General features: G+C 37.6%; 1 protein-coding gene across 2 annotated transcripts; it reads left to right on the top strand.

Annotated features, from left to right (window-relative positions):
* The first annotated feature begins 824 nt into the window (after positions 1 to 824).
* Positions 825 to 21,588, top strand: LOC136252009 (protein NLRC3-like). Of its 2 annotated transcripts, XM_066044339.1 has the most exons (5): positions 825 to 896; positions 6,865 to 7,152; positions 7,532 to 7,609; positions 7,688 to 7,750; positions 18,275 to 21,588. In XM_066044339.1, the coding sequence occupies exons 1-5, from the start codon at positions 869 to 871 to the stop codon at positions 21,199 to 21,201; spliced, it is 3,384 nt and encodes a 1,127-aa protein (XP_065900411.1). In that variant the 5' UTR covers positions 825 to 868; the 3' UTR covers positions 21,202 to 21,588. The 2 variants fall into 2 exon arrangements, with proteins under 2 accessions (XP_065900411.1, XP_065900412.1); XM_066044340.1 differs by lacking the exons at positions 825 to 896; positions 6,865 to 7,152; positions 7,532 to 7,609; positions 7,688 to 7,750 and adding an exon at positions 8,451 to 8,541.
* Positions 21,589 to 23,721: the final 2,133 nt, after the last annotated feature.

Genomic DNA, 23,721 nt, shown 5'->3' with positions numbered 1-23,721 from the left:
ATTAATGTATTTTGTATACTCAGAGAATAATTATGCTTGGTGTACTGTACTTCAGTCTATCCATTGAAAGTCTGCTGGCAATGATGGGAAGTCTAATCACATTTAGTTGAATGGATTTTAGATTGGTAGGGTGCATGAACTTTAGTATATACTGGGGCAGAACCATGTAGCTAGGACTGGAGGCCTGTTGCTCATCATTCATTATTGTAAGACAATCCAATATGCCAAATAACTGCTGCATGTATTCACTGAAATTACCTTTCAGAAATTTTATGTCCACTAAAATAGCCACTTTGTGAATTACTGTGCTAAAAACCCACACAATACAATTTTATGCATTCACTGCTAATAACTATAAAGCTCTAATGAAAGCCTTTAATATACGGCCATCATGCAAACTTTATCTAGCTATAGCTATTTTTCCCCTCAAGCTCATAATTTACTAGTTTATATTAGTTTCTTCGTCACAGCACTGCAGGCGCTCTAGCTACGTATGTGTGTTACTTGTGACAGCAAAGATTGACACGTGATCTCCCGATTCCCGGTTCCTGATTTTACCAAGCAATCTCCCGCTCCCGCTCCCGCTCCCCTCCCTGTTTTACCAATTACCTACGCATATAAAGTAAGCACCAGTGACTCATACCTTCCAAATTAAGTTCAAAATGTGGCATAGCTGCATCACAAAACTACAAAACGACACAAAACTTTATACTTAGATGTAACGTGCACGAGATTAATGTGTGGACAAACCCCATATCGATTTTCTATTGCGTGAGAATATACGGAGATTTCTTATAAAAATCTCGGATACTGGAACGCCTACCTCGAGCTAGGGTGGGCACCATCTAACCAAATTTTAATTAAGAGAATGGATCAAGGAAAGATCAACGCATACGGTGAGTAGCTAAACCCCTGTACTGTTGAGTACCGTGAGTTTCGTTTCATGTCATTACTATCTCGGAGAATTAGTCCTCGAGCTAGCTAGTCATAGTATCATGTGTGTTTGTAATTGTAATTGTAATTGTAATTGTAATATTTAAACAGGGATTCCACTCATAAATAGTCTCATATACTAGTCAGGACTGCTATACTTGTGCGTATCTCGGTGCGTATTAATAGTTCTTTTTTCCAGGGGTGCCAGCACTCCCATAGCTAGTACTGGACAAAAGACTATAATCATAAAGGGATCAATGGGATTGAAGTATTTGACCCTCAGACATTGCAATTAAAGTCAAATGCACTAACTAGGCTACCTGCCACAATTTGACCTCACTGGAACATCTAATTCAAGACGACACACTATACTGTGGCTTTGGTCTCTCTGTCTGAGCAGCAACCAGAGATGCCAACCACTTGTAAGCAGTTGTGGCTACACCCGGGCCACCAATTCTCCCCCCCTCAAAGTAGAGAATACCAATGGGGTAAATGAGTCCATTTCACATCCCTTATAGACGGGTTGCCTATTTAGGGCGTGTCCCTTGTGTAACGTGAGCAAACGCAACTTTCCGTTTTATGCATGATTACAGTGTTGGTCAAGAAGTCAACAAAATACCCATTTTTTAAAATAGTTTGACAAACGTTTTTGATTCTTCAAAGGTACAGGTGAGTTAAAATCATCCAGTCTATCATTCTAAGTAGTAGCAAAGTCTTACAAAGAATGTTTTCAGCGAGTTTTATTGCTTTCCAAAAACCCGAGATTGAGAGAAAATCATCTTCTTGTTCAGCCTTCACCTTACATGCTGGATATGTTATTAAAGCTTGAACCTTTCTCTATAACATACTTTCTGTTCTGAAGGCTGGCTAACTCTTGCTTGCTAAAGTAAACCAAAACGTTCATTTTCTCCATTAGCTGTAATACATTTTTGACTTAGCGAACTCGGAAAGTATGTGGAAAATTTACGGTAAAACGACTACGCCTTAAAAAGGCAACCCATCTATACATACATTGTTCATACATTTGCTGTCTCAAATCTTCTGTATGGAGAAGTAACTGCTGTATACGAAAACTAGGAGCAGTCGGATTGAAGACTCTTACATAAAAGAAAGCCCTCTTATGACCGATTCCATCTTTTCACACCAACATCCGGACGTATATTGTACCTCATCCTCCGCATTGGCAATTCACCAGATAGGGGTTGTAACCCTGGCTCAATCACCGCATCATGACATAATTCATACAGTACAGCTGTCACAGTGGTGAAGTCCCTAAGTTCAATATGGCATAGTTAGCTAGTATAGGCAAGAGTTTATATTAAACTCTAAGTATAGAGAAACCACCAGATGCACAATTCATTGCATGATCTACAGTGAAGCCATGGCCACACACACTCACACTTGGCATGAAAGCCATTGGGCAACCATGCAAATTGCAAACACAATGCATCTGGTAGCGTGATGTAAACCCCGGCTTCACATTCACCCTGCTTATTAGCTACTTGATTATATTGTATGATGCTATCACGTTGAAACACATACATTAATAGTTAATTTTATTGGAGATTTTGATAGTGCGTAAAACCTGTTTGAGGTGTTAATATCACTTAAGTCCATGCAATGTGATGCTGCTGCTAGAGCCATGGAAAGTACTGTATATATCCCAGGTTTTGAGAACCTTTCAAAAGTTCAGTAAAATTATTGCACTGATCCAAAGGAGCACATACACGTGCACACCACCATAAAAGTTGCTACATTTGTTGATCAAACACAGTGCACGTGTTTATTAGTAGGATTTCTCTTTTGTGGGGAATCTACATATACACATAGCTACGTATCTCTGCAACCGTATAACGAAATTGTTTACTGGGCACTGAAGGTTGTGTCATGAGTGTTGATTTTTTGTGATGGGTTAATCCAGATCCTATGGTTGGTACTTGGTATAGGTTAATGCATGAGTGTCACAGTTGCTATTATCACACATTGGTGTAATATCTAGGCAGACTACCTAAGCACTACGTTTACACAATTACATTAGTAGAATGCTGTATAGACGGGTTTAACAAGGGCACTATATTTGCGTAACGTAATCTGGATTTGTGTAGGGCAAAAAGATTGGGAAAATCAATGTGGCGCAAATATTTTCGAAGTGTTTTTGAGCACTCCAATACTGCATCAAGTAATCACTACCCCAAATACAAACCTTGTAGTAATACTTTATCAATAGTCGGAATTTCCTGGAGAAGAATAATGGGGTGACTTTTCTGTACAGCTGGTTTATGCGAAATTTAAATTACCTCCTAAAAACCTTGCTTTAATATTTGAAAGGTAACTTATTTTCTATGCCCGAGTTTATTAATGGTTTTAGTCCTCAAACCACCCATTTTATCGTTGCTTGATTGACAAGTTCCAGTCTGCATCATATTTCTGGTGCCTTACAAAAATGACTGGTAGTTTGCACATGCGGTGAATTTTTATGACCACACCTCTTCATTAAACACATCTATAAATGCTGCCCAAAACTACACCCCTTTTTGCTGCCATTTTAAATGGGGTAAGAGCCACACAATGTGCATGACATATGCAGCTTTGTATTAACTGTTTTTTTTTTTGTTAATGCTTCGCAATAGAGGAGTATATTTCAAAGAAAAAGAATGAAATGAACTCTGAAATGAAACCACAAATGCTTCTGCTATGCAAGTTGACATGATCTAAGGAGAAAGTTTAAGTTGAATTTCTACTTCGCATGGCTTAGGTACGAACTGGAAATAGTTACAAAATTATTGTGTGATGGTATACAGTAACTGTTAGTGTTCTGTTTATCGTGAAATTTCCAGCTGATAGGCCAATAATACACAGGATACTCATCAACTCGTGAAGTATGCTGTTATGTGGAACAGATGGTACTGTCTTGTGTTGTAGGTTGAACTTCTGATAGTGTTAATTGGGCTCACTGATCATCACTATGTAGGAGATTTTTAGGCCTGCATCAAATATGCCAGCATAATAAAAAGCATAATAGGCTGGAGTGCTATGCCAGCATAATGCTAGCATATATAGTAGGCGGATATTTCAAACTATGGAGCTTAATTCCATGAAAGTAGATCAATACTCCCTAATAGAGCAGTTAGTGGAAACTGCAAACTACAATGGAGCACTCAAATGCATTGTAAATAGCTCCTTAGATCAATACTCTCTAATAGAACAGTCACTTTGTAGTGAAATACTCTAACAGAACATTCACAGATAATAATGTTTCAAGATAAATTGTAAGAAATGTTGCTAACCTAGGAGCACAATGCAAGCATAATGGGAACACTGAAAAGCATAATAGGTGAAAATTTTGGGAAATTCCTGAAAGAATTTTGGGCAACATTTTGAGCATATTTGACTCAGGCCTAGAGATGTTTAAAATTAGACCATCTGGGAGAAAATCTTCAAGGGTGTGGGTGCAGCAAATTTAATGTGGGATATTGTATTAAACAGTAACTGCCTGAGATTGCAATTGAATCTGAAGGCATTTTGATAGTTTTGTGTGCCAATTTAAATGAATGCTGAACCTAACATCCCGTTTACACTAGCCCTCTGTTTCGAACTGTTTCGAATCAGAGCAATTTCTAGCTTAATGTAAACGCGTAACGAATCGAATCGAACCGTACCGAACCAATCTGAGATGGACCTGCTAGGGATGTGGGTCTGGTTCGATCCACTTACCGGCTTCGCACTCAGCTGTTATAAACGGAATATGGGTACGAGAGATTACTAAAGTAGTGGTTGCACAGCTCAACAACCAATCCCGGACCGAGCTGGATCGATCTCACATGAATCGAACTGTAGTGTAAACAGGCTGTAAGGTACAGTGTACGTAGTATCACTCACAATTTTAGGTGGGGGAAGTCTTAGATTTTTGGAACTCCACCAACGACCCCAGAATAAATACTTATTAAACATGGAAGTCTATCACCTATAAAAGTAGCTATGTACTTTTTTGGATTGGAGGCCAAATGTACGCAGATAAGATGAGGTGTCCAGGTGGTACTGTTAATCTTAAATGCACAAAAATAATGTCTAGGCACAGGCTCCCTTGATTATCAAAACCTCCATTGTCCAAACACTGGTTATCTGAACAGTTCAAATGACTGCTCTATTAGAATATTTTGTCTAAGATGCTGTTCTATTAGAGTAGCTCTAATTATCCAAACTTTTTGATTATCTGAAATTGCCTTGGTCCCAAGGGAGTCAGATAACTGAGGGAGCACTGTACAGGTGTAGTTGTAAAGTGCAGTGGCGGATCCAGAGAGGGGGCACACATGCCCCCCCTCATCCTTTTCAAAAAAATTGCATATATACAAAGTTGCAGTACTCTAATAGAGCAGTCTAATAAAGCAGTCACAGTGTTCATGAGGCAGTGTAGCTTAACTATGAAGCTATAAATAAGGATCTTTATATACTTTATAATATATACATTTGGTAAAGGACAGCCATTACTGCTGTGACTTATTTTTGTCCTTCAACTTTTTAGCAATGTGCACCCCCTCTTTTTAAACTCTGGATCCACCCCTGAAGTGTGCCTGAAACATCAAGTATACACAAAATAGGCAGAACAAATTACAAATACAAAATTGCTCTTGAAATGATTGTCCTGGATAAAGATCGACATTTAGTCTAATGGAGCAGTCAGTAGCTATTTAATTAATAGAACAGTCAGTTAACTATATTTTATTATTATTTATTTATTATTAACACTTTACAGTGACCAGCACTGAAGGCCTGACAGCAACTTTGGCATTGGTAAGACCAATATCCATGGGAAATGCTGTCCAGGACCAACCTTAGTATTCTGGAGGTTCTAAGCAAAGCCAAATTTAGAAGCCACTTAAATGTCAGAAACAATCAAACTTGTACTGTATATTGACCATTTATAGGGTCTTTCATATAATAATTATACGTTTGTTAGGCAAAGAGCATGGACTTGCATGACTCTATCTACATAATTGTGTAGTTAAACTGTACCATGATGGCTGCTGTTTTTGCGGCTTTAATTCTATTCTAGAAGTGTTTCTGTAAAGTCTATTCAGATATCTTTCCAGCTCTGTAGAGTTGTTGTGGCTATGACTCACACAATTAGTTTGTATAGGCACAAAAACTGACAGTTGTATTGTATCAGAACCTCTGCCAACCTCAGTGTGAATTAATTTGCTTGGTGAAAATCATACAAAACCACTTTTAGATGAAAATATTGTCATGAAAAGTTTTGCACGGAAAAATACATGTATTTATGATAAAAAATTGTGACTTCACGTCTCTGGGGAATCAAGTTTTCTTGCATATCAAGTTATAAGTACTTAAGTGTCAGTATTTTAACTTGCCAATGGTTGGAACTATATGTACCAAACATTTTACACCAATTCTTTACCTTATATAACATCTATATAGTACATAGTGCATAAATAGTCAACAGCTAAGTTTCTACCAATTTAGATGGTTTTATTGAGGTTGACTGTATCAGGTAAACTCCAGAAGTGGGTGGGGGTAAAAAGGAGGCAAACAAAAAGTTACTTAAAGAATGCATAGGGATGAATTAGGCCACATTATGGGACATTCAGGGCTTAAAACTGACTCGCTGGTCTTTCAACACTGCAGAGCTGTACATATGTACATATGGCCATGCACAACTACTGTATCTCCGGTCGGCCAGAGCTCCTGGACCATCAAGGCCCCATGAACACCACTCACCACCGGGCTTGGAAACTGTATATATAGTCAGCTTAAGCAGACCACTTAACCCTGGCTTAGTATATATATGACAGTGAAATTTGATAGTATACATTCATAATTCATGCATGTGTTAAAAATAATATAATATCATTGCTGATAAGACTGGTTTTCCCATACCCAGCCACAATTATACATTACATTATGATACTGTAGGTTCTGATTGTCCTGCACTGAGAGACCTACTAAATAATGTAGTACCTTTCGTTGCCAGCAAGTGGTATGAACTAGGATTACAGTTGTTAGACCAAAAATATGAGAGAGAACTAGCTACAATTGAAGCATCTGATGTGAAGAATGATGTTAAAACATGCTGCAGGAAGATGTTTAGTAAATGGCTTGACACTGATAACCAAGCTAGTTGGAATAAAGTGATAGAAGCTCTTGCTGTTATCGAATTAAACAGTGTTGCCAGTGCAGTTGAGCAGCTGTTAATGGTACAAGGTGAGCTAGCAAGTTAATTATGGAAATATTTTATCATGTACTGCACTGACATAATAATTTTGGGACTGTTATTTACAAGGATGAACACTTAATATTAAAACATTTTATACATTGGTCAAAATATGTTACTGATGGTAGCTTTATTTTATGAGGATCATTTTGTTCTCCACAAGTTATACTATCATATAGCTGAGTAAATCCTGATAATCACAAGCTCAGATTAAAATTTCAATCACGAATCCTCAAAATTATTTTATGAATCTACAAAATTTAAGTTTTGTATGTTTCTGGTATCAACCATTTTGACACAATGCTACACTGTAACAGTGTATTGAATTTTATATACAAGCTACTGATACATGTAATTCAAAACCTGTAGACACCGAGGGGAGAAAGAAGGTAAAGTCAAAGAAGAGAGAAGCTATAAGACAGAAGCTTTTAGCTACTACTACATCAGGTATTTATATGGCATACATTAATAATACAGATATAACACTCAGTGACACAGCTAAATAAGTCTGGTTGACTGTTACAGGTGCTGGCAGTGATGAGCAGAAAGGTGGAATATCACAGTCCATATCAAGAAAATCACCTGCAGGTTGTAAAACATGGCCATGCATATATAGCTATAATATTTATGTGACTGTCTCTGGGGAAATCAGTCATGCCTACATACAAGGAATCAATAAGCCAATTTTAAGCATTCAAAGTTGTGTAACTTGCCAATGGTTGGAGCTATTTGTACCAAATTTTCACCAATTCCTGAGCATCTATTTTACAAGTATATAGCAGCTACATAAGCGTTTCACCAATAATATTATTTAGATAGATCTTTACCCAAAGATAGACTGTTTCTGGTGAGCTCCAGTAGGGCTCTGCCTGCCGGCCTGCAGATACTGTACCTTGACAAATCCACGTCCACTTGGCTCCATGTTCTACCTTCTTATTATTAATTTTTTTATATAGAAAAATTGTCAGGACACTCTCACATCCCTAATGCAGGTAATGCTTCATTATCCTCAAGTGCATCCAGAATTACCTTATTTAGTCGATTTGTGCCCCAGAGGTACTATTTTCTTGCCAAAAATAAGGATAAAACCCTTCGAATAGTGCTGCACTGCGGTATTATTCGAGGGTGCGCTCTAATATTTTAACCTGCCACTGCTATAGCTATTCTACATTATAGTTTTATAAAACAATCACAACATGTTGCTACTTATTTCTTCTGTACAAGACCTTTCTTTCACTCTAGTCCTTGTAGCACAACCATGACACGTCACGTGTTAAGTGGTCAATTTACTAATATCCAGAATTTCGATTATGTGACAGCCGTTTAAGTTTTACCAGGACAATGCCTTCTGTAAATCAAGATGAAGATTAATACTAAAGGTTTGAGAGCACTAGTAAAGAGTAATTATGAAAGTATAGTGCGGTACTATTCGAGGGTGAGGAAATATGATACTTATGCACCTTAATTATTTGCTATTGGGATTTAATTTCATTATTAAAACAGCTAGTGGCTGCAATAATTGTTAATAATAGTGATGATTTTTGATGATCACACATCATTAAACGTGAGTGGATCTGGGAAAACCGGTCTTATTGCCCATGACAACAGATTTGATTTTTCACCAAGAACACAAAGCTGGATGAATAAACTATCAAATTACACCATTAAACAATCAGCTAGACTTGAGTGGCCTGTTTTTGCTGGCTGCTTTTCCCAAGGATAGTGATAATCCATACATGTGGTCTGGGGCCTTGATAGAGTTTTGGCCTGGAGAAGGCTGTATGTGCCTGTACGCTCCATGGTGTTGAATAAAGACCTAATGTCCTTTCAATTTAGCCAGTTTTTAGACCTGAATGGCCTATAACTTGGCCTAATTCATTCCTACGTCTTCCTCTTTAATTTTGTAACAGCCTCTTGCCCCCACCACTCACCCCTATTGGAACTCACTTGATAGAGTCAGCCTTGGCCTAAAAACTATCTAAAATTGTGGGAAACTTAGCTGTAGGTTACTTGTACAGTGGATGCTGTGGAAGGTAAGGAATTTGTTTAAGTACAGTATGTAAAAATTTGGTACGCATAACTTCAACCATTGGCAAGCTACAATACACCTAAGACTAACTACTTGAAACCGGTGTTGCTCAATACTTTAAATAGGCGATAAGACCAGTAGGTCATAAATATGATTGGCATCAAGATCATTGCAACTACCACCATTGATTTCACAATTTTTTTCACTTAGGGTCACAGCTTTTTTCACAGCTTGGCTATTTTGGTATAGATACTGTAATTTACATTTTGTTTCATAATTTTTATCTTGTACAAAATTCCTTGCCCAAGAAGCCGGCATGAAGAAAGAAAATGTGATTTCACACATACATAGCTCTGTGATCCTTTATCCAATTGGAACCAAATTTGCTACAAACGTGTCCACCAGGAAGGGGAGTTACCATACCAAATTTGAAGAAAAGTGCTATAACCAATTCCGAGATACGAGCAGCTAAAAGTTTGTTTTAATTTCTTTGTTTTTTTCATCTTATTTTCACACACTTTGCAAACTCCACCATACAACACCAATGCATGCTCTGATCAGGCTGAAATTTGGCACACGTAAAGGGTTCATTGTAGCGGTTCTCAGTATTAAGTTTGGTAGCAATCCGATGAAGGAGTTACGACCGATTATTTGTGAAAAATAAAGCCGGTCAAACTTCTGTCACGCCCACAGGATAAACCCCTTGGAGGAATGAGTTGAAATTTGCTACAGTGTATGTAGATGGAGTATCCATCGTAAGAGTGCCTTTTTGTAGTTTGAAAGGAATCAAGATAAAGACCATGGAGATATGACACAAGACCCAACCTGTTTCACAATTACGCGATCGAGTTTCATGAATAAAAACTATTAATTTTCACGCTCACTAGGGTAAACACTGCTTGAAGTTTCTTAGTTTACTAGAGTGGTATATCCACAGTATATGGAACAGTTAATTGTTAGGAATTTTAGTAGCTTTTCAGTAAACCTGCATTCGCTGATGTTTACTGAGAGTTTAAAATTTAGTAAAACAATTATGTTCCATATACTTAAAGTTACTGACATTTTACTATCAGTATAACTGGATACAACTACAGTAAAGCAGCTTAACAAATTAGTAAACTAAGAACCTTCAAGCAGTGAAACTGCTTAGAAGAGTGAGCTGAAAACCAGTATTTAGATGGAGTTATCACCATAGAAAGTCCATGGTGTAGTATAGAAAAATTGGAGTAAAAGCCACCGAGTTATAATGCGAGATCCAACTACGTGTACCAAGTGCACAATCGAATACTCTAATAGTACAGTCACTCAGAGTAATCAGTTTGTAAGCAGTTCAACTTACTTACATAAATTATGTGACTGTCTCTGGGAAAACCGGTCTTATCGCCCATTTAAAAGTATCAAGAAACGTTGGTTTTAAATATTCAGTGTGTTGTATCTGGCCAATGGTGGTAGCTACGCATACCAAATTTTCACACATTTCACAACAATTTCTTACCTTCCTGATCATCCACTGAAGAAGCAGGGGCGTATCTAGCCCAAACATGATGCCCGGGCAAGCCCATTTACCTGTACACCTAGTCCAGTGAACAATATGTGTGGGTTCATACGAGCATTCATCAAATTGTTGTTTTCAAGTGCATGGCATGGCTAGCTACAATTATTAATTCTTATCTGTTTGCATATATAATAGCTCATCACTCCATACTAGCCTCTAGCTATGACGCATGTAATCGAAGGTGGGACTGCAGCATCATGTGCCACACAAAAGAGGATACTTCCAACTCGTAATGAACAATACTACTGAACCGATACATTTCTTGCACTGACTCGTACTTGTGTGGATCACAAAACCGTCACGACACCAGTTCATCTACGTACTCACTAGGAGCATCCATTCACTGCAACCACCCGCCAACTCTACTATGCCCTGCTGAGTTGTCCTACAAAGTATCATCAGCAGTTCTCTCATGTTATTCCCTTGACATTCCTTCGTCGTAGTTGTACCACAATAAATCCAGGCACTGATTATTCAGAATTAGACCGCTACCTGTTGAAATCAAGTAGCCAAACAGTTAGTCGTTTTCCACTTCATGCGGTCTATATACAGGCAAACTCCAAACTATCATCACTTAGATGAGACTACAAATTGGCACTATTCACTAGATTTTGGGCTGGCACATCTCTGTTTTTCAGATTTAAATATAGTAACTCATAATCTATGGGGCTATTATTAGAGTCAGACTCTTGATTAAACGCGCAGCGCTTATTTTCCATGCAGCAAACGTTCGCTACAGTCAATGGTGGATAGAATCGAATTGTGAGCAGTGTATTTTCATGCGTGACTGCCACGCCAGAAGATTTTCTGAAGCCCGGGCAAGGTGAGCTGATGCCTGGGCAAATGTCCGGGTATGCCCGGGTGTAGATACGCCACTGTGAAGAAGTAGCCAACAGCTAAGTTTCCTGCCATTTTAGATAGTTTTTAAACCGAGGTTGTCTGTATCAGGCGAACTCCAGAAGGGTGGGAGGCGGGGGCCCTGGAAGGTGGGCAAGATGTTGTTCAAAAATTGAAAAGAAACGTGCTGGAATGAATTAGGCCAAGTTATAAGCCATTCAGGGCTCAGAACTGGCTAACATGAAAGGAAATTTACAGCACAGGTCATTGTCCAACACCGCGGAGCTGTACAGCCACACACAGCCATCTCCTGGTTGGCCAGGGCTCCATCAAGACCCCAGACCACTCATACGGCTCGCCACTGTGCTCTAAAAAAGTAGCCAGCAAAATCAGACCACTTTACTCTGGTAGACTGTGGAAGTTAAACTTGATAGTGCATTCGTTAAGCTTTGTGTTTGTGTGAAAAAGTCAAACTTCTTGTCTTGGGCGATAAGAACGGTTTTCGTAGATCCAGTCACATATAGTTACTTCATTGTGTTCTTTTATTACAATAATGATAGTTATTATTCATTTGACGCTGTTTTTGTTGTTGAAGAAATAAGCACAGGACTTCATAGCTATCAGCAATTGTACACTGTAGATAAACTGCATGCTGCCTGAATGGATAGTTCAGCTACAAACAAGTCACACCTTCAGGAGTTCATCTAGCCCATGAGAGTTCAGTTACATACCAGTTATGTGGTTAGACAAACAAGTCACTCAAACAAATCGAGTTTAACTACAAACAGTCACTCTGTAAAGAGTTCAACTACATATAACCAGTAGAGAGTTCAGTTACAAACAAGTCATACAGTAGAGAGTACAGCTACAGAAAGTACACTGTAGAGAGTTTAGCAACAAATAAGTCACCTATAGAGAGTTCAGCTACAAACAGATTACCCAGTAGAGAGTTCAGCTACAAACAGATCAATAGAGAGTTCAGCTACCCTGTACAACAAACAATTCACCCTTTTGAAAGTTCGCTTACAAGCAAGTCACCGACTAGAGAATTCAGCTACAAACAAATCACCTGTAGAGAGTGCAAGCAAGTCACTCTGTTGAGAGTTCAGCTACAAACAGGCCACAGAGTTCAACTACAAACAAGTCACCAAGTACAAAATTCAGCTACAAAATGTCAGAGTTCAACTATAAACAAATCATCCTGTACAAGAAAGTCACCCAGTAGAGAATTTGGACACAAACAAATCACCTGTAGAGAGTTCAACTATGAGCAAGTACCCAGTAGGGTTTAGCTACAAACAAACCACCTTGTGGAGAGTCCAGCTACAAATAAATCACCCTCTAGATAGTTCAGCTGCCAACAAATCACCCTATAGAGAGTTCACCCACAAACAAATCACGCTATATATGGAGAATTCAGCTATACAAAAAACAAACCATTGTGTAGAGAGATCAGCTACGAACAAATCACCTTGTGCAAAGTTAGCTACAAACAAATAACTTGTATGAAGTTCATTTACATAAAAGTCACTGAGTAGAGTGTTCAGCTACAAACAAGTTACCTTTAGAGAGTTCAGCTACAAGCAAGCTACCCAGTAGAGATTCAGCAACAAACAAGTCACCCCAGCTACAAACAAATCATCCTGTATAGGGTTCAGCTACAAACAAATCACCCAGTAGAAAGTTCAGCTATAAGCTAGTCACCCGGCAGAGAATTCAGCTACAAGCAAGTTATATAGTCCAAAATTGCAACAAGTTGGATAGTTACATTCTGTTGGCCTGTTGAAAAAAAGTTCATTATATAAAAATTGTACAATTATAAAAAAAATGTATGTTTAACTCTACAACTGCTTTACATCTTGTTTTTCCTTCCTGTAGTAAAGAAAAAAGACAGGTATACAATTACAAAACAGCCAAGCTGTAAAAAAGGTGCAGCTAGGTGTGGCCCCCCAAAATCCATGGTGAAAAAATATGTTAAATTTAAGTTGGCGGCCAAGAAATGGCTGTGATGGTACGTAGGTAAATGGAAAAAAAAATTAATAATGACAATTCAGGTGGATTTGTTGCCGAGTCCTAGTAAAACTTGGAGGAGGCACTACAAATTCACCTGAATTGTTGTTGTTAAAATTTTTTGTCATTTACCTACCATCACAGCCATTTCTTGGCCGCCAACTTGGATTTCACATCTTTTTCACCATGGCTTTTTGGGGGCCACACCTTTTTTTACAGCTTAGCTGTTTTGGATTAGATCAAGACACACGGTAGTGTGTCGTGCGGCCAAGAAAGCCAGCAACCACATCGTGAGTATATTGACAGGAAGAAATAAACAGCTTTTTCATGCGTGCATAGCTCCATGGCCCCTTCTCCAAAGCACACCATTTTTGCATTATAGCTGTCCCCCAGGTAGGGTACGGCACACAGCAACTTTGATTAAATTTGCAACAGCCATTTGCGAGATATGAGCATTCAAAGTTTTGTTTTATTTTCTTTGTTGTTTTCTTCTTATGCAGTACGGGGGCTTCGATTTCTTTTTGCACACTTTGCAAAAATTGCTATAAAATGCAAACATGTAACTCGATTGCCTCGATCTTTGGCACAAATGAAGAACATGTAATGGTTGATTCACGTACCAAGTTTGTTGTGAATCTGAGGAATATTCAAGGAGACATGTAAAAAAGATCAAACTTTTGTCCCGGCTACAGGGTAAACCAAGTATAGAAATAGCTTGAAATTTGGTGTGTAGATAGGCTGATCATTGTAGCAGTGCTGTTTGATAGTTTGAATAGCAATAGAGTTACAGTGACAAAGTTATAAAGCAAAAACCAAGCCAGTGTAAAATCGTGGGATCGAGATACTCTAATAAAGCAGTCACCATGGGGTAAAAAAGGTGTGCAAAAAATGTCAAAAAACACTTACCAGAGTTCGAACCAGGGACCTCCATACCTAACACCTGCATCCTTAACCACTGAACCACTGCTACCTTGGCTGATCACCTTACTTAATTTCTGCTTTATAAATGAAATTTCTAGTTGTAATTTCATAGATCTACCAATAGAAGTTCTAGATTGTTCTAGAACATTCTATGTATGTTCTATTAGAAGTCCTCAAAAAATGTGCACTCTCTATTAGAGTATTACTGTAACAATAATATTTTCAAATATTGAATTAAATCATGCAATGGAATACATTTATAGGTCTGTCTTCAATAATCATTATTGTGTCTGCATAGAAAAGAAGAAATGTGAGTAAAAACGAACCTCAAAGATCAGCCATAGACTGGTTTTGGGGCCTTACAAAGTACAAAAAGAAATGAAATCCACACAAAAACAGCCAAGCTGTGAAAAAATGGTGCGGACCTTAAAAAGCCTGGGTGAAAAAAGTTGTGAAATCAAAGGTAGCAACCAAGAAATGGCTGCAATGATGTTAATGCTACTAAATTTTAACAGCTTCCTGATAAAAATTTTCGTGTAAGAATAATCCACACAAAAACAGCCAAGCTGTGAAAAAATGGTGCGGACCTTAGAAAGCCTGGGTGAAAAAAGTTGTGAAATCAAAGGTGGCGACCAAGAAATGGCTGCAATGATGTTAATGCTACTAAATTTTAACAATGGCTTTTGTGTGGATTGTTCTTACACGAAAATTTTTATCAGGAAAAACTTTTGCACAAAAATAAAGCAAACTACAATAATTCCTATGTGTAATCCAAGCTTAGGTTACTTGTGTGACTTGAGAGAGAATAGTTCATTATTATAATCATGATACATAAAGGTTTGATGACAAGATTCAGATTCTCTGTATTCATGGGCTATAGCTTCTCACAAGTCTGCAGTGGAATAGCAATTATGATAAAACTTTTAGCTGAAAAGAAGCCAGTAAAAGTTCTAAATGTTTATAAAGTGCATGGTCAGGTGGACCTAGGTTATAACTTAAATGTTTAGGAAAGCACTAGAGAAAAAAATATTCACATGTGGCCTATCACATACCACAAACCATATTATTATGTTGTAATATTTATGTATGTATGTGGTATACTAAAAGTATGGACATGTAGCACGTAATTAATAGTTATACCATGGGCACAAGGGATATGCCTAATATATATGCCCATACTCGAGGGCCACAGGCCTGAGAACGAGGCATATACGGTATTAGTTAAATACCAAGTGGCATGGTATATACCACTTTGACACCTCAGATCAAAGGAAACTGCAAGGCTATGTATTCTCTAACCACAGGGTAGTACATAATATCGCCCTGTGGTTACGGCGATATCATGATACTGACCACAACTGCCTTTGATGTTGAGGCAGCTACAAACCTTTAGGGGTATCTGGACTCAGTGGAATGGAATGGTGGAATGGAACGGTACTTTGGTAATTTCAATCGATGGTCACCTCTTTATAAAGACCACCTTCTAACAAAGACCACCTCTTGATAAATACCGCTTTATTTTAATGTTTAAATTGCTGCCATCTTGTTGTTTTAGAGTGTATCCCCATAGAATGGTATTATTGATCAGTTGTGCGCCACATGCCCAGAGTGATATCTGATTTGTAATACAGCGATATACCTCTTGCAAAAACAGTTTGGCTGTACAAAAATGACATCCCCATCAAACTAAAAGTAACTGACAATTAAAGGAGCTAATATCTGGGTGAGGCCAAGAAATACTGGCAAATAACTTGCTATAATTTATAAAAATTTGGTCCTTTATCATTGACTCGTACGGTCTTGCTGCATTCCTATTTAATTCCCTGTAACTCTAATTGGCTAGTAATTTAGCTGCCTTTATTCTCCTCTACAATGCCGGACTATTGAGAAAGGTACCAATTTACTAGCCTATTAGATCTACAGGGAATTAATTAGGAATACAGTCAAACTGCACAAGTCAATGATAAAGGATCAAGATTATTGTAAATTATACTTAGTTGCCAGTATATATTAACATTCATTTCTTGGCCTCACCAGATATTAGCTCCTTTAGTTGCCAGTTGCTTTTAGTTTAGTGGACACATCTTTTTTTGTATAGCCAAGCTGTTTTTGTATGGGTATATAGCTATTACTGTATTGTATCATAAATCGGATATTACTGACTTTTCTAGACATAACATGTGGCACACAATTCATCAATAAGACTGTCTTATAGGGCTCTAAAACAACAATTAAGATATTAAAGTAAAACTTCCCTAGTAAAGAGGTGGTCTTTGTTAGAAGGTGGTCTTTTTAAAGGGGTGACCACTAATTGAAATTACCTAAGTATTGTTCCATTCCACCATTCCATTCTACTATTCCATTCCATTCCACCATTCCATTCCACTGAATCCAGATGCCCAAGCTTTAGTTCCCTTAGATTCTGCATAGAGCTGCTTAAAGCTTTGCATTGTGGGTTTGAGTTTAGCGTGTTGTTTAGTAAGCATTCTAAAAATAATTGAGTGAGTCAGCATTACATAGTTCAGTTACTAGACATCACTAAATGATCGTTTTTGCAATGTGGGAATCGTTTCTACATAGCACATTTCAACCACATGACAAGATGGCTCAGGTTACTTTAGGCATCCACAAAGTGGTTATTCGGTTAGAAATGGTATCACTACAACCACAATCATTTCCTTTTGTGCCCACAACTTAAACCGACAATCAATGTTTACAAACCTCTGTATAAAAGTAATGTGGAGAATGCAGGTTTGTCTTCCTTCACCTATTAGGTGAACAGACCTGAGTGGTAAATATGTGATTATAAAATAGTAAGCAATAATCGAACCAGGAATACATCGAATCCTATGGACAAGGGAGCATATAACTCTGTACACTACCAATACAATGAGCAAAATTCAAACATGGCGTGCAGTGTTACTATGTATATCATTGGTTACATCATCCATTCCTTACGTGCAACAGCGATGTGCACAATGAGCTGCCACTTCATTGTTTTCTGTGAAGGCAGCCAAGCGGCGGCCGTCAAGTCAAAGGATAACTTTACAATGGTCAAGTCAAATATTCTCGCATTGCTTATGAATACAGAAAGGCTACCCCGTTATGCCTGTGCCACTATTCTTCCGTCGTGCCATTCAGCTTCATTTCCTAGCTTCGTTTTAGTGATGCCGGTAACATGACGTAGCTACTTGAGCATGCATCTACTGTACGTACATATAATGTATTAAATTAGGAATTTTATAAAGTTGTTTTTTATAGCACACAGTACATAGGCGGTGGAGACAGGGGGGCCATGCCCCCCCCACTTTTATGGGACACTGTTTGCAAGAAAAGATCGAGGTACTCTAATAGAACAGTCAGGATCTGGATACTGTAATAGAGCAGTCACAGTATTCAGAGAAGCAGTGTAGCAAGTTACTTAGCTACGTATGTGTAGTTATAAATAAGGAGATATAGTTGGTGGAGAGCAGCAATTGTCAGCAGGTAATGATCTTTTTTTTTTTTTTTTGGTCTTCAACTTATAGCTGGCCTGGCCCCCTCACTTTTTGGCCTGCTTCACCGCCCCTGACACAGCAGCCATGAATGAATTTCGCTGTTTATGGGGCTACATACTCCATTGTCCATAGGATTCGATGCACTCCTAATTGTTACACTTTGTTAAATCAAATAATTGACGTACCAGTTTATTTTAATTGTATGAATTATGGCTGCAACATACATTGCTATAGTACATAGTTGTGTACTATTTTGTCTACAGTGGTTGATTGGCTGAGTGAATTTATGAAGGTACAATACTGCAGTATGAGACTTAAGAAACGTGGAGAAGAGCAAGACTCCTGGCCACCTGTTAAAACGAAGTCTTACACTACATTGGCTCTCATGTATCAGAAAGATTTACAAACAAGTGAAGAAACAACACAAACCATTTTCTTGCGTACAAAAGGAGACATTTCGGATATACCTAAAAAGGCTAATTCCCAACAGTTTACTGACATTGTACAATTGTTCGACTGTCAATCTGGTAGTGTTCCTAATTGTATCCTCATCGAGGGTCATCCTGGAATAGGAAAAACAACTCTTGTTAAAGAGATCTGCATTGAATGGGCTGAAGGAAAACTGCTTACCTCTGACAAACTGGTATTCCTCCTGTTGTTGAGAGATCCTAATGTACAGAGAATAAAAAACATACAGCAACTTATAAAGCATTTCGTACAGTCCACCAGTAAGGTAATGCAACTACACAGTTATTTAGAAGACACTAATGGAGCTGATGTTACCTTGATCATTGATGGTTTTGATGAACTGAACAGCAAATTACGCACAGAATCATTCTTTAAACAACTACTTGAAAAGAAAGTATTGCCCAAAACTAAGATAGTAGTGACATCACGACCTATTGCTTCTGCTTGTCTTCATAGTATCATAGACAGAAGGGTTGAAATTCTTGGGTTTGACCAAACTAGCAGAAAGCAATATGTAAATGAAGCCTTACAGGATTCTCCTTCAAAGCTAGAGAAGTTACAGATACACTTTCAACAATATCCAAACATCGATGCAATTTGCTATATTCCTTTATTAATGTCCATCATTGTGTTTCTTTGTATGTGTCAACCAGAGGACCTGCCACCAACGGCTTGTAAAATGTATCAAAGTTTTGTATTACACACAATTTGTCATTACCTTAAAAGAACAAAGAGGATTACTGAAGATGAACACACCAATGAAGTGGAACAATTACCACAGCCGGTCCAGCAAACACTACAACACCTGGGGAAACTTGCATTTGATAGTCTTCTAGAGGATAAAATTGTGTTTGCAATGGATGAAGTACCTGACATGTGCGAGGAGGATCCTACTTGTTATGGACTATTACAATGTGTTCGATTTTATTGTCCAGGTGAAATTGGCACTATGACAAAATCATTTAATTTTCTTCACCTAGGAATACAAGAATATTTTGCTGCCACATATGTAGCAACTTTACCAGAAAGTGAGGTGCTTGCTCTCCTGAAAGATTCATTCCTTACTACCACATCTGTAGGTGGTTTTCCTGATGATAACTGTGTACGTCTCTCCAACATGTGGATCATGTACTGTGGTGTAACTAGTGGACAGTGTAATAGTTTACATCATCATATAGCAACATGCAGAGAACCCAACCTTCCTGTTTTGTTAGTTCATAAAGGTTTTCTAGTATCAGGTAAGCATGATGCTAATAGTTATAAAGTTGACACAAAAATGACATCAAAAAACAATATTGTTTCAAATGAGCAAGGGTCATCCTCCAACCAGGTTGGATATGCCAGTGTAGCTGTTTCACAAAACATCTTAGAAGATCCTTATAAGATTCTCTACTTGTACCAATGTTTCCAAGAGGCCCAAGATGACTATGTATGTGGAGCATTGGCTAATTCTTTCTGCAATGGTAAGGTTAACATCAGTGGCTATGTACTCACATTCCAGTTAGTGGGCCTAGGATTTTTCCTATCACATTCACCCGGAAAATGGAAAGAACTACGTTTGTGTGACAGTAATATTGGAGATTATGGCATCCAAATACTACACCATTACCTTTGTGGAGATCAAACAAGGAAGCAAGAAATAAAAATGATAGATCTTACCAATAATAACCTTACCATGGTATCATCACCTCTCATTGGAGACATTATCAGTCAACTTCAGCCACACACAATAGTCTTAGATGGCAACAAATTGCACAACATGAGGGATATCTCTACTGCAATAGTCAGTACAATCACAGTCAAAGTATTGAACATGTCTCACACTCATCTTACTTCACAAGATGCATCAGCAATCCGAGATATGATGAGCTGTTTGGTAGAACTGGATATCAGTGATAACAAACTTGATGATGCTGCTGCTGTAATTCTCTCAGAAGGAATTAAAGAATCCAACACACTGCGATCATTTTTAATCCATCAAAATGAAATTGGTGCTTTAGGAGCCAAAGCTATTGCAGACAAGTTGACACACAACACCTCACTGGAGGTACTAAACTTGAACAGCAATAATATATACAACAGTGGAGCCACAGCATTTGCTGCCTCTATTGCTATCAACAAAACAATCACAAAACTTTACATTAATTTCAGTAGAATTAGAAATGCTGGGGCAATAGCATTATCTACCAGTTTAGTCAAAAACACTTCATTGGAAGTACTTTGCATAAAAGGTAATTATATTAGTGATAGCGGAGCCTCAGCATTTGCTAAAGTTATTGCCACTAACAAAGTACTAAAGATACTAGACATTAGTCAGAATAAAATCCGAGCCACTGGAGCTATTGTATTTGCAAAGAGTTTAACACAGAATATTTCATTGGAAAGGCTTTACATTAGTAATAATGGTATAAGTCAAGAAGGTGCCACTGCAATTGCTGAAGCCATTACCAACAATGCTACATTGAAGGAACTGGAATTGTGCAGTGATCATACAATAGACGAAGAATCGTATATGAAATTATTGAAGAGCCTACACTGCAATAATTCTATTTATAAACTAAAATTATTTGATCTTTTACAAAATTGTGATAGTGCCAAGAGAGAACTTGAAATGATCAACAGCAAAAGGAGGAAAATTAATGTAAAAGAGTTGGAATGTCCATTACCTGACACTTATTCATTACTTTTTGGTGAATACATGCATACATCACCTTGTCAGTAAATAGTTATAGCAGCATGTCTTTTACATTCTATATTAATTTTTTGTATTTGAATGCATTAAACAAAATTGCGTGCGACTGGGCCTGGCTGCAAAATTGTGAATATGGGTGCATAAAATTTGCCAATCTTTTCATATTTTTATGCATCACAATTTATTCTGTTATGCTATGGCCATGAAATTTCATACATTTAATTGGCTTTATAGTGCAAGTTACTGAAAGCAGATATCTATTCCAGCACTGAAATATAACCCACCAAGTGATGGGATGTTGCTACTGCGTGCCCACATTCCCAAATTTAATTTTTTGCATGCAGGCCCAGTCACAAATATTAAAATATTACTGTTTGGTTGAAAATGTGTAGTTACTATCATCATGCATTTATATATCTTGAGGAATACAACTTTAAGTAACTGGTTGGGCAAATGTGGGCATAAGGGCATATAAAATTTGAAACTTATTGACTCATAGCTAAGTTTTAGATTTCAACAAGTTTGGAAATGTGCTCTTTAACTCATCAATGGACAAATTATCAGGGACTACTGGCTGCGTGAGTTGCCAAATCGTGTCATACAAACCATCCAATACACAAAAGAATTATAGTGTGTACTTAGTAGCCTATATATATATATATATATGTAGTAGTTGTACCATGGGCACAAGTGATTTGTCTGAAATATACACACGGGCATGAGGGTGCAGCCTGAGTGCATATATTTCTGGCAAATCACAAGTGCCCATGGTACACCTAATATATTCTACTTGGGTGACTCACCTGCAAGTGTGGGAAACTGCAGAAATGCTTTGAGAGGACTATGTGAATGTAAATTGTGGATAACATTGTAAAAGCAACAACAAGGCGCTGCTGAGAGGCCAAACATAAGTGTATCTACACGAAGGTATAGATTGTTTTGATTGTGGGTGCACAATTAAACACAGGAAGCCCAAATGCAAGCTATTTTGTAAAGTTTACTTACAGTGTGATCCATTCTGCAGCTGGTTCCTCACCATTTTTGCTACTGTGCATGCATAGTCCTCACCCAATCCTCTATGATAATCATGTGTTAAAATTTACCTAAATAAAGTCTCAAGTATCGCCAACTTACAAACCACCATTTTATCAGGATTTCCCTGTTTACGTCATTGAACCACGTGTACTTATTCTGCTCAATCCATGTACCATCTCGATTCTGAATCTTTAACTATTATTATAATAAAATCAAACTACTGAACAGCAATAATTATTATAATAATAGAAAATTTTGTAATTTGTATAGTCAGTAGACAAAATTTTCTATTATTATAATAATTATTGCTGTTCAGTAGTTTGATTTTCTGCCAGGAATGATTGTAACGTGCAAGGGTAGATTAAGAGGGGGATGTTAAAGCACCCCCATTTGTTACATGTGTAGTAACTATTGTATTGGCAACCAAAAGATGGAAAGAGCAAGCGATCATAAGGAGCGGGCTAAGTATTAATGGTTAAGATTTACAATTGTGATTCTCTGTTATTAGAACAATAAACTAATAGCTACTCCAATTAAATTAGTAGAGTTTGTTTTTTTCCTGTCACAAAATGTAGCCTCATATGGCATGTATCAGTTGTGTCCAAATCACTTGTCCGTTTAATTTGTTTCTGCTTTGGAAAAATACTACTAATCAATTGCCTAAAACTGTTTTCCATGTTGAAAAATGATTGCTATTACAACCTATATGCTTTCTATAGCATCAAAAATATGATTCATAGCTGCAGTAATGAATTATGAGGCAATGGGGTAAAAAGTGATTTAAATAATTATATGTAATGTACAGAACTTGACAAGTGAGTGTAAACGTACATATAAAAGTGTTATGTGTCCATCTCAACTCTAGCTTGTGAAGATCGACAATGGACAAAGACTAAATTAATAACTTCTCCATACAACTTGTTCTAAATTAAAAGTTTATTGTTGCATATTTTGATTGTTTTACATTGTATTCCCTTTTGAATTAAATGCCATCTTACTTTTAAGAGAAGTGACTCAATATACCATTCTTCTTGAGACATGTCTGGTTTAACCCTTATGTCTTTGGGCAACGTACTGGCTTTAGATAATAACAGTGATGTATCAATAGCTCTATTGAATCTGACAAATATGGTCAAGGTTTCTGAGATTGATCATGGTATTTACCCAGTTGTAATACGTCTCTTATAGATAGAGGTTTTATACTGCTTTCAGTGTCAGTGACTATGGTGGTAACTTGATCTAATTAAGTCATGATTAAATTACTCACACCTAGGTGTTCTCTTGCTGCTTTCATCTATGCCGTAAATTACCACATTGAACTTACGGTCTCCTTCATTGGGTCTGTTTGTCACCTTGGTGATAGTAGATGGCTGGGTTTGTTTGCTTGAAGTAGGAGTAAAACTGTTGGAAGTCATCTGTGTGTCTTGCTGAATTTGTTGCTGAGAAGTAGAAGATTGAACTTAGTTACCAGAGCCAAGCTGGTGGAATTTGGAATTTTTTTCTTATATACTCTAC

This window comes from Dysidea avara, chromosome 4, assembly GCF_963678975.1.
Source record: "Dysidea avara chromosome 4, odDysAvar1.4, whole genome shotgun sequence".
Lineage (NCBI taxonomy): Eukaryota > Metazoa > Porifera > Demospongiae > Dictyoceratida > Dysideidae > Dysidea > Dysidea avara.
This window is presented reverse-complemented; position numbering and strand designations above follow the sequence as displayed.

Excerpts from the sequence above, each read along its gene's own strand:
- LOC136252009 (XM_066044339.1), top strand. The coding sequence starts at position 869 with ATGGATCAAGGAAAGATCAACGCATACG. Across the intron at positions 897-6,864 it reads AGGAAAGATCAACGCATACG|GTTCTGATTGTCCTGCACTG; the intron begins GTGAGTAGCTAA and ends ATGATACTGTAG. Across the intron at positions 7,610-7,687 it reads TTTAGCTACTACTACATCAG|GTGCTGGCAGTGATGAGCAG; the intron begins GTATTTATATGG and ends TGACTGTTACAG.